This window comes from Mesoplodon mirus (genome assembly GCF_964341445.2).
Source record: "Mesoplodon mirus genome assembly, chromosome: 8".
In the NCBI taxonomy this organism is placed as follows: Eukaryota; Metazoa; Chordata; class Mammalia; order Artiodactyla; family Ziphiidae; genus Mesoplodon; species Mesoplodon mirus.
In genome coordinates this window covers 35,800,967-35,813,318 of record NC_138984.1, presented here as the reverse complement: position 1 = coordinate 35,813,318, position 12,352 = coordinate 35,800,967, and the positions used below count along the sequence as shown (strand labels likewise).

Genomic DNA, 12,352 nt, shown 5'->3' with positions numbered 1-12,352 from the left:
TCAATACAAGGAATATTACCAGAGGTAATTAGGATCTTTTCATAATAATAAATTGATCAATTCCTTAAGAAGACATAACAACCCTAACTTTACATGCACCTAACAACAAAGCTTCCAGACCCATGAAGCAGCAATTGATAGAACTAAAGAAAGAGACAAATCCACAATAATTATGGGTTTTATCACCATTTTCTTAGCAACTGATAGAGCAAGTATATTAAAAATCAGTAAGAGTGTAAAAGATTTGAAAAATATTATCAACCAACTTGACCTAATTGACATTTGTAGTACACTACACCCAATGACTTCAAGAGCACATGGCATTTTCACCAAAATAGACCAATCACTGGACCATAAAATAAGTTTCAAAACAAAATTTAAGTTTTGAAATCTTTAGAATATGCTCTTTGACCAAAAATAGAAGTAAATTAACAATTAATAGGAATAAGATATCTAGAAAATTTCCAAAAATTCAGAAGTTAATCAGCCTTCTAAATAATTCATTGGTCAGGAATTCCCTGGCGGTCCATTGCTTAGGACTCCCACTTTCATTGCTGAGGGCCCAGGTTCAATCCCTGGTCAGGGAACTAAGATCCCGCAAGCTACATGGTGCGGCCAAAATAAATAAATAAAAATAAATAAATAATCCATTGGTCAAAGAAAAAATTTCACAAGAGATACTAGAAAATATTTTGAACTACATCATAATGAAAATACAATAACCCAATTACCAATATCGGTAATGAAATTGACCCTGACCCCTCATTCATTTAAAGACTAACAACAAACAGGATATTATAAGCAACTTTATGCCAAAAAGTGAAATGGCTGAATTTCTTAAAAAATATGAATTACTAAAATGTACATAAGAAATAGAAAATTTGAATAGCCCAAAACCTATCAAAGCAATTGGTAATTAGAATTCCAGGCCCAGATTGCTTCACCAGTGAACGCTTAAAAACATTTTAGAAAGAAATAATAGCAATCTTAAACATATTTTTATTTTCTGAAATAGTTTAGAAATAGAAGGAAGGGAGCACTTTTCAACTCTTTTAATGAGGCCAGCATAACCTTATCAAAACCTGACAAAAATCATTACAAGAAAAATTTAAGAACCATATTGCTCATGAGTAAAAGAGCAAAATCCTCCACAAAATATTAGCAAACTGAAGTAAGCAATATTTAAACCCAAGGTAATACACCATGACCAGGGTACTTTTTTCCAGGAATGCAACATTGATTTAGCATTTAAAAACCAATCAATGTAATTTACTGCATTAACAAAATCAAAGAGAACAACAGCATGATCATCTCAAATCACCTGACAAAATAAAAACTCCCAGAATATAAGAGAATTTACTGATAAACATATGAAAAATATACTATACAGCTAATATAATACTTGATAATAAAATATTGAATGTAGTTTTCCTAAGATCAAGAACAATGCAAGAATGATTATTCTACATTGTACTAGGGTTCCTAACCAGTCCAATAAGGCAAGGAAAGATTGGAAAGGAAGAAATTAAACTTCATTTACAGATGTCATTATTGCCCATGTAGAAAATTTTAAGAAAGCTACAAAACAAAACAAAACAAAACACTAATAAGGAAAGTAGCAAGGTGTTTTAGGTACAAGCTCAAATATATAAAAAGTTAATTTGTATTTCTGCATTCTAGCAACCAGCAGTTGGGAAATGAAATTTAAAGAAAATTATATACAGTGACATTTTGCATGTCATCTAAAATACCTGGGAATAAATTTAACTAAAGATGCACAAGACACTAAAAACTATAAAACAATGCTGAGACAAATTAAAGAAAACCTTAAAAAATGGGAAGATATATCATGTTCAGTGATCAAAAGATGCAAGATTGTTAAGGTACCAGTTATCTCTAAATTGATTTATAGATTCAATGCAAACCAGTCAAAATCTCATCAGAATTTTTTTGTAAGAAATACACATATTGAAATGCAAAGGGCCTAAGATCTTGAAACAGTCTTGAAAAAGAAGAGCAAAGTTGGAGGACATTCATTACCTGATATTAAGACTCATTATATAGTAGTTAGTAAATAAGGTAGTGTGGTATCAGAGTGAGGAGAAACAGTTAGATTAGTGGAATAGAATAGAGTTCAGAAATAGAATACCATATATACAGTCAATTGATTTTCAACAAAGGTGCCAAGACAGTACAGTGGGGAAAGGTCAACTCAGATTTATCATGCTGGAGTCTTATATTACTTTTTCAATTTTATATACTAGTTGTTAATGGCAGAGAGACTATGTCCCATTTAACTCCTGTGAATTAGCCAAGGCAAGCACATAGTAAGTGGGCACTCCATACAGGTCTGTTGAGTTAAATTGAATCAGAAACCAGAGCCATACTCAAGAAGTTATATAAATATTGGGATTTGATAAGTATTTTTAATAGAAGGAAGGCTTAGGTAATAGATTCAAAAACACATAAGCTTCTAGGAGCAATTTTTTAGATACATGGACAAGGATTAAATTAAAATATATATAATTTTTATTGAAATCTGGGCAGATTGGGTGTTTCCAGAGAGAACTTTTCTTTCCAAGATGTAGCTACTTTGGTTCAAGTATTTGATGACTATAGGATAAAGACACAACCAGAGACTCATATCAAACTAGGCTCCCTATAATTGGAAAGGCCCCAGGCATGCACAGTACCAAAGTAATGCTGATTCAATCATTCAGGCATCCATTCAGTATTCATCATGTACTCACAAGGCACCAAGCATGTAATGATGAACAAGATAATACATCACTGTCTCCACTTTTCTCATGTAGAAATTGCAGAGGATATTTTAAGTTTGCATTAATCAATACTCTCTTAGTCTAGAGAGACCAGCAATCTCGTGCTTCTTTTGGTGTATATTAGTGCTTTTCAATAGAAATGTAATGTGAGCTATATATGTAATTTAAAATTTTCTAGTAGACACATTAAAAAAAAGAAGCTGGTGAATTAAATAGAGTAATATATCTTACCTAACAACATACCCAAAATCATTTTGACATGTGATCAATATTTTTTTAATTATCAAAGGAATATTTTTAACTCTTCTTTTTTTGTACTGAGTCTTCAAATTTCAGTGTGTAATTTACACTTACAGCCAACTTGATTCAGACAAGCCATATTTCGAGTGTTCAATAGCCACATGTGGCTAGGGGCTACCTTAATGGACAGTGATATGAAACAACTCCAAGTCAACTATAGTCTATTGAAGTTTACAAGTGGATTCCAGAAAGGTAGAAGACTGATGGTGCTTCTAGCCCATAATGTTAGAGGAAAATCACTGTATCCAGGAAAGAACTCTTGTTATTCTGTTGCTAGAAATATCTGGATTTGTGGTCAAGATGAACCTACTTCTATTATGATTCTATAACTCTCCACCAATTTTCATCTGAAAGAGTCCTAGAGTTTTACTATATCTGGAGACAGATCTGTACAGCAGGTGTGAGAATATATCCAAGTAGTCTTTGAGAATTCAGATCTTCCCAGCATTCAATGACCTCACTAATGAGACAGCTTTTCAGGACCTGAAAAGATACTACTACTCAAATTTCTCAATAAATAGTTTTTGGATGAATGATGAAATGAACCAGTAGCCCACATATCAGTTCTCTGATACACAAACAAAATATTTTCAGCTCTAGGTTAATGAGCCCAAGCTCATTTGCATGCTTGTCTTCATTTAAAATGTTTTGCATTCAACAGAATAATATTTTCCTCTGTTCTAAGGTCTTTATTTCCACTAGGCTATAATAGAAATCCCCTTATTTTCAAGAATAACAGTAATTTACTATACTATGTACAATGAGCTGTATTTTAGATTCTCAATTTATAATATTTCATCAAGCCTGAATCTCAGCTATGATTTAGAGAGGGAGTGAGGTGGAACCAGCCTATACTTAATTACTTTTAACAAAACATTTATAGATTCATCAAAAAATTAGTTTTTCGAGACTTCCTTGATGGTCCAGTGGTTAAGACTGCACGCTTCCACTGCAGGGGGTGCGCAGCTTCAATCCCTGGTCAGGGAACTAAGATCCCACATGCCACGGGGCATGGCCCCCCCCAAAAAAATTAGTTTTTCATCTTTCACAATAGAGTTTCTCCTGGTGGGTGGTACTACCTAGGTACCACCCATCTCCATCCCAACAGAAATACCTAGGAAGTTGAATCCTGGATCTACTTCTGAATCGAAATCTCTGGAGGTGGTGTTGGGGAATTTGCATTTGCAGTAAGTACTAGGGGAAAAACTCATGCACACTAAAGTTTGACAACTACTGCTCTACAGGGAAGTTCCAAACTTTATTATAACTAAAGATAAAATTGTATACTACCATTTAAATCTGTTTTATTACTGGAGGAAATGGTGTTTTCAGTACTTATTTACTTTGTTCACCACCTGGGCTGAACATTTCATTGGATGCTATAATTTCCCTTTAAGTAAAATTTAAAGGGCACTCAGTATTCAGCCCATAAAAACGTATGCTGTGCCTTTTTGATATATAGGTAGTAAATGATGGATTCAACTAAAGTCAAATTTACCCATCATAAATGGGCAAATGTCTAAAATCAAATTGACGGGGACCAGATCGTATTCTTTTGTACCTTCCAAGTGTAGTCGCTGTAATGTTTGTGACAGTGTCAGGAAAGGTATTCTTTGCTTCTTGTTTTCTTCCTATGAAATCATTTGAAGAGGACTTTAATTCAGTCACAATTCTACAGATAGCTATTGACCTAGACACAAGTACTGGAGCTTCAAAAACGAATATGATTTTAGCACCTGCCTTCAAGTGCGTCATAGCCTCTGCAAGGAAGGGACAGACATGGAAACCCTGTGTTAGAGTATAATGCATGAAGTTTTTACAAGGCACCACGGAGTAGAGAGAAGTGAGGCAGGGTGACTGTCTGAAAGGGGGCTGGGTGTCGCAGAGATGATGTTGTGCTCTGTTTGGGTATAAGCTGCAGTTGGCCAGAGAAGTGCAGTCATTCCTACAGGGTCACCCAGACATTGGGAAGATCAGAATGTGCCAAACCTGCCCTCTTTCCACTACCCCCAGCTTTCTCTAAGAACCTGACCTGCAAAAGCATGCCGGCTTGCCCTTTTCTCACACCCAAAGCTCTCTCTGGTTGTGAGTAAGATGTTAATGGTGATACATTTCCTTTTCAGGCCACTAAGGTGCCATTTAATTCACTCCAGCAATAACTAAATCGGAACCTACCTTTAAAAGACGCTGAAAGCAATGCGCTGCTTAATTTATTGCCACATCTGTTAAAGCTCCAGAGAGAATCTGACTCCCTAGATTTTAAATATAGTTGAGTTACTGTGATGATGTTTCCTGATTTAATCCTTCCATAAATTAGATGAAATGATCATAGAACCTGTTGTCACTACATCCTTGCCCTATCTCCAGTCACTCTTCTGCCTTCATTAATTCTGAATAAAATACCACAAGACATTGATGTAGCACTTGGAGATGGGAGGGCTATGTTTTTGTTTTTTTTTTTTTTTTTTTTTTGCTGTACGCGGGCCTCTCACTGCTGTGGCCTCTCCCGTTGCGGAGCACAGGCTCCGGACACACAGGCTCCGCGGCCATGGCTCGCGGGCCCAGCCGCTCCGCGGCATGTGGGATCTTCCGGGATCGGGGCACGAACCCGTGTCCCCTGCATCGGCAGGCGGACTCTCAACCACTGCGCCACCAGGGAAGCCCGAGGGCTATGTTTTTATTGCCTCAATATGAAATCATACTTAAAGACGCCTAAGCCTTTACTGAATGGGGGAAAACAAACTGTTCACCTCATGTAAGGCTCCTAATGACCTTCCTGGGTGGTTATGGGTGAGGAAACTAAGGCTCAGAGATAAGTGGCTCACCTGGGGGTCACTCTGCAAGTAATTACTGGAGCCAAAACACCCACCCAGGTCTTGTAACTCCAAGTACAAGGTTCTTTCCAGTATACCCTTTCATCTCCTGGGGCATCTATTAAAACAGTTTCTTGACTGTTTGCAGTGAAGGGCACTATTGCCAACATGTAAACAAAAACAAAAATCGCGGCATCCCCCATCACTTTATCATCAGTGTTTTTAGTTTATCACTTCACAGTCATTATTTGGTGTTTTCTTACAGAAGGCAACAGACCACTGCAACAGAAACTATCCTTAGATGGGAACCCCAAACCTATACATGGAACACCAGAGGGGTCAGATGGCCTACACTGGTCAGCTGAGCAGCCTTGTAACCCAAGCAAGCCTAAGGCAAAAACTTCTCCTGTTAAGTCCAATGCCCCTGCAGCTCATCTTGAAATAAAGCCAGATGAGTTGGCAAAGAAAAGAGGTAAAGTGATTTCTTTTGCACAAATGATTCAACATATTTTGTACACACAGAGGAGTACCCGAATGACAGAACTTTCCAAAAGATGCTGCTTAGTGAAGAGAGATACACATGAAACTGCATTTCTTTCTGTGAGCCACATAGATTGAAAGCCAGATGTGATTCCCTCACTGTTAATTAAAGGTCTTGAATGTTTAAGTGGAATTATATCCCCTTTTTCTGCCCCTCTGTGGCCGTTCTTCTCTTTGTAGGCATGGATAAATTTGCACCACAAATACTTTCTCCCCTTACATCCTATAAAGCAAATGTTAATGCAGGAGCTCTTTTAGCAATGTGAAGGCTGAATGTTTCCCCAATATGTGAGTTTGTAAGTGCCGAACTTGCACTGAATGAAGATGAGTTTAGAGGCTGCTGTGTCTTCTTCTGATATGACCTTCCTCACGTAAATTCAGTTCTGTGTTAGGACTTGCAGACAATATACACTGAAAGAGAGTTTTATATTTGACACATTATATTTTTATCACTTTCTGAGCTTTGATATACTTTACACATAACTGGTATTAACAATGAAAGGGGCTAAATCACTTCCTTTCTGATTGCCAGAAGATTACATAATACTCTTCTCATTCAGCCTCGGTTGCATCTGATTTCCTTGGCTTGGGTTTGATTATACCTTCTCGCTTTTCTTGAGAGAGATTTCTTTCTTCTAAGAAACATGCCCCTGTTGGGATAAGTACAACTTGCCTGTTTGCTCTGCACTGTGTGTAAACCCTACTGCTGGGGCCACAGCCAGGTACCTGGCAGCGCTGCTCTGTCCTCTCTCTAGCCCATTTGGACCTCTCCCAACCTCTCTGTCATTCTCCTCTTCCAAAAGCCCCGCTGGCCTTAAACTACGCAGAGTGGTGTCTCTCGAGAGAGAGCCAGCGGCACAAATGGTCTTTAGACAAATCAGAGTCTAAGAAACTACAGTTTGCAATAGAACATAATGATCAGAGCCTTTTTCCAGAGGGCAGAGGAGACGCATGTGCCCCAAATGGCCCATCCAGAGAGCCCACTGGTGAGATCCCAGCGGTCCCAGGGCCACACAACCACCCAGTCTGGGTTATAAACATCCTCTTAAAGGAACTTTTTTTTCCATTGAAAAACAAGAGACAAATCTCTCTCTTTTTATTGGAAGGGGGTGAGTTAGTTGCTTTTGTTGTTGTTGTTTAGCTCAAAAATAAAAAAATAAAGTGCTCGCTTTAACATGCTTTCTCTTGACATTAATTTTAGGCCCAAATATTGAGAAATCGGTGAAGGATTTGCAACGCTGCACTGTGTCTCTAACTAGATATCGCGTCATGATCAAGGAGGAAGTGGATAGTTCAGTGAAGAAGATCAAAGCTGCCTTTGCGGAATTACACAACTGGTGAGTAATTTGACTTAGAAACTATAAATTTATGGCACTTCTGCTATTCCTATAGGTAAAGACATCAGATGGAAAATGTTGTTTATTTAATCCATAAACATCACAGAACAACACTTCAGCAGATTTTCTTAAGCCCTGCAGACAGATGCATATATCTTGAGAATAAAAAAGAAGAGAAAATGTTGGAATAAAGAGAAACCTGATAGACATAATTCATTGGAGGTTGAAGTTGGCCCAAAAGTATATGAATGATGTAGAACACAACCTCAACAAAGAACAAAACATCAAAAATGATATTTTTGACAGATCTTTGGAAGGTTAACATCATGAATGCTACTCAGAAGAAAATACTTTCCAGCCTGATATCATCATAAAATAAGAAAAACTCCCTTAACAAAACTGAGAAACATCTTACGTAAGCTTAGTGATAGAACCCCGTTCTTGGGTATCTTTAAGACTGGAATTAAGAAATGGTACACCAGTGTGGTTTTGGTCCTGCCCTGCCCTGCTCTGCAGCAGATTCTGATGGAAGACATTTCTTTCAGCCCTGTGCTTTTGCTCATGTCCACAACTGGAATGAAATACCTCTTAGTAAAAAGTTTAAGTTATTATCAGCAGAAAAGTGTTACCAGTGTATCCATCAGGATGCTTTCACTTTCAAGTGACAGAAACTCAAGTCACACTAGTTAATGAGAAAAGAGGATTTATTGACTGATGTACATGAAAGTTCCAGGAGATTCCTTTAGGCAAATTTGGTTCTAAGCCCAATATGTTATCAGGATTCAATTTTTCTGTCTCTGCCTCCTTTCCTCTTTCAATGTCTCCCACAATCTCCTGGTTCTGCTTATTCTTGGCTTCATTCTTAGGTACTGACTCCATGTAGCAGCCAAGATGACACGCTGGCAGCTCCAAGCTTACATAATCTTTAGCCCCTGTGATCTGAGAGAGGGCTTCATTTCCAGTAGTTCCAACAAAAAGTCCAAAAGGCCTAATTCCCATTGGCCGGGTTGGGTCATGTATCTGTCAATAAACCTGTCCCTGTGGCTAGAGGGACAGAGTTTTCCCACTAGCCAGGCCGGAGTCATGTGCCTACCACAGAGTTAGTGGGGGGGGGAGCCCCACCTGAACTCCATGAAGTGAGACTTGAAGAGCCATGGTTCCCGGAAGGAAACAAGGTGTTAAAGAAGAAAATATAGAACAAAGAAAACACATGTCCGCAATGCCCAGGCTCGCATAACATGTTCCCTATATTGGCGTCCTGTGATTCTAGAATTTGATCACATCTTCCGCATATTCTTCCCATTCTAAGTCGTTTCCTTGACACTGATGTGCTTTTTTGCTAATTGTAGAGTTGCGTAAAACTAAGGATTACGCCGAGCGCTAACCTAATCTAAAAATTCTTGAACTTTAAACCATCTGCTACATATAATGTGAGATTCCAAGAGTGCATAGACACCAGGGACTTGAAAGAAAGCCTCTCCTTCAGTTATTCAGTGAGGAATCATTTACCCTCCACCCCGTCACACCGTCTCAACCTTCCTGGAACCCTTCTCTGTTTGATCAGATTATAACCTCACTAATTGTTCAAAGCAAACTCCGAGAATACATTTGAAAGTACTTGGAGAAGGTAAAGATGCTATACAAATAAAAGGTGTTATTATTATCATCATCATCATTGGTTTTTAAATTTTACAGTTATATGACTTTTACAGTTTATCCTTAAGCTACCCTAATATATAAAAGCACACTCAACATCCAGGCCTGTTCTCGAGAGCCAGACTCAGCCCACTTCACCTGTACAGGGCCAGCTAGTAAAAATCTTGAGCTTTACGGGTGGTGAGGTCTGAGTGCGCCTACTCAGGCCTGCTGTGGTGGCGTGGAAGCAGCCAGAAATCATGCAGAGAGGCAGTGAGTCATCTCTGGCTCATGGGGGTCGTAGTTTGCCAGCCTCTGTCTGGAGGCATTAGTGAGCTGCTCACAGAAGACCACACTGTCTTGTCCTTTTGTGTGGCGTTTTAGAATAAACTCTTCCTCTGAGGCCTCTGTATGATACCTTCCAACTGAGTGACTCACGCACTAATTGACAAAGTGTAGCAATGACCCCAAATTACCTCTCTCCTCCAGCTGCTCTGAATACTTTTCTTTTTTATTTTATTTTATTTCCTTAGTAAAATGAACATCACATGGCTCACGAGACTCTTGAGATTTAGAACAGAGTCTCTGAGCGCTTTACTCCTCAAGAGGTGGAAGTGTGAGGCCAGGAAGGTCAGCGCCCAGGGAAGTTGTGTATCTTGTCTCTGCTTGTAATTCATTTTGTGTTTTAAACTGATGGGAAGGATCACTTCTGAATGAGCCCTGCCAAGCAGTACGGCTGTTTAAAAGTCACCTACTTGACAGAATGGAACTTTTCCTCCAAACTGAAGAAGAAAAACTTTAGATCAACTATATTCTATTGCTGCAAAATGAGAAAACACCACCACTTGTTTTCTGACCTAACCCTTCATTAAAATGATCCCAAAATAATTACATAAATGCCAACTTAAAAATAAAACCACTTTTATCAACCATTTACATGCATTTATGCCAGAGGGAAAACTCTTTGCCTCTGTTCCAATTAAGCCTGCAGCCCAGGCAATGGCGTGATGTGCTTGAATTAAGCCTCTCTCTAATTTTCTGAGGAGCAAAGGATGGATTTTAGGGGTTGTGGGGCTCTTGAGAAAGAGCGGGTCACGGAATCGAAGGAGGCAGCTTACATGCTTAAAAAAATGAAGCTTTCCTAGTGGTGGTGAAATCACAAACTCTAGGCACCAGAGAGAATTTTGAATATAGCCCTATTCATTTAATAGAATGGAAACCTCAGGGTAACATCGTAAAGTATATCCAGATTTGGAGGATGTGGAGTCCTCTGGAGATTTCCAGAAAGAGTGCTGGTTCTGAGGCAGATGTTGACTCATCTGGTGCACAGGCGACAGGGAGGTGGCATACATCCCCCTGCAGGTTCTGCTCCCTTTCCTCGGGGCCATCCCATTCTCTCACCTAAGCACTCAATAGGCGGTGCGTGTAGTTTAGAAATATAGACACTCTTGGTAAAAGAATTCTCCACATTCACTTTGCTACCAAAGCACCAACTTCAGGAGGTGAATCCTGTGTGACTAAATTCCCCCCAGATCTCACTGGAATTCATGGGAATGGTGATTGTGTGAGGTTGGGAGAAAGCCCTTGTTTGCATATGCTCAGTACTGAGTGAGCGGATATCTGAGTGAAATGAAGGAAATGCTTGTCCTTCCCATCTGGCTGTGAAGAATATTTTGCTCAGTATGTTACTGAAGAAAACCATTAAGTAGCTAAATTATAATATCAGAGTTGGCACTTAACCAGGACACAGTTACACAGGGCCAAGTGACCATTACATGACTCCTTCTCATTTTTCCAGAAAGAACTGGGGATTTAAGAGGGGAACAAAGATAACACAATGCCCTCACAGTATGTCTTCACAGAAAATAAATTTTGCAACATGAGCGTCTATGTGAAAAGTCACATCAGGAACTAACATGAAACAGCTGGTTTCTTTCCTATATGATTGGCCCCTACCACAACTGGAAAATATTCATCCTTTTGAATCATAGCTGCCAGGTTTAATTGCTTTGTGTGCAAACTAGTCTAGCTTCTCACCACAAATCTGTGTGTGTGCATGACCAAGTTGATGTTGACGGCTTTAAATGAGCAATAAAACATTAAATTCAAAAAACATTGAGGAAGGAGAGTAATACTTGATAGTTTTTCCATATGCTGGGAGAGAAAGGGTTCCAAAATAGAGCTGTAAAAATTGCTAGGTGCTATTGTCAATTTAACATCTAATTAAAAGCACTCCTAAAGAAAACAGAAGATGGTAACAAGCCAGAGGGTTAGGGTGTGTACTGGGGTAATGGGGGCCGGAGGGGATAATATTTTTAGGCTGCTTTGCTTTCAAAAAGGAAAGGGACATCAGTCAAAGCATGCCTTCTGTGAAAAAAGGGGCCAGAAGTGTTCCTGGACCCAGTCGGTGTTTATTTTCTCTTGAAGCAGTGCCAGGAAATTGGAAGTGGGTCAGGAGTTTCCCAGCTCCCGGACCCTAAGCCCTCACCCAGCTCCCCCGACCCGAAGCCCTCCCCCACCTCCCCTTTCTCTGCCGACTTACCCTCCATCTTGGAGTTTCCTCCCTTCCAGCAAAGGCAGGTGAGCCTCCTACTGCCCCCTACAGGCTAGGGGCTCCCCACCGTGACCCCACTCACTACGCCATAGGACCTTGTAGCAGACTCCCTGTATCCTTTTCCTTTCCTTCCTTTTAACGACTGAAACTCGTTTTCGTGTAACTGGTAACCTCATCCTTTTGATGACCATGTGTCATCCGTCCCAAAGTGACAGATTTGCATGTAAACCAAAGTTGACAGTCTGTTGAGACTCTCCAGCAGCCAAAAGAATAACTCTAAAAGTGAGAATTGCAGGCTGAAGAAAAAGCAATTTTTTTTTTTTTCGGTACGCGGGCCTCTCACTGTTGCGGCCTCTTTCGTTGCGGAGCACAGGCTCCAGACGCGCAGCCTTA

The 12,352-nt window shown here is 39.5% G+C and overlaps 1 protein-coding gene across 6 annotated transcripts in view; it reads left to right on the top strand.

The window, feature by feature from the left end:
* Positions 1–12,352, top strand: part of SPATS2L (spermatogenesis associated serine rich 2 like) — a 176,684-nt gene that overhangs the window by 133,386 nt on the left and 30,946 nt on the right. For 5 of the 6 annotated variants that reach the window (XM_082630130.1, XM_082630131.1, XM_082630129.1 and 2 more), the window contains 2 exons: positions 6,159–6,365; positions 7,635–7,770. In XM_082630130.1, the coding sequence (XP_082486256.1) occupies positions 6,159–6,365; positions 7,635–7,770 (343 nt within the window). The remainder of the gene's footprint in view (positions 1–6,158; positions 6,366–7,634; positions 7,771–12,352) is intronic. The other variant, XM_082630134.1, reaches the window with a different exon arrangement.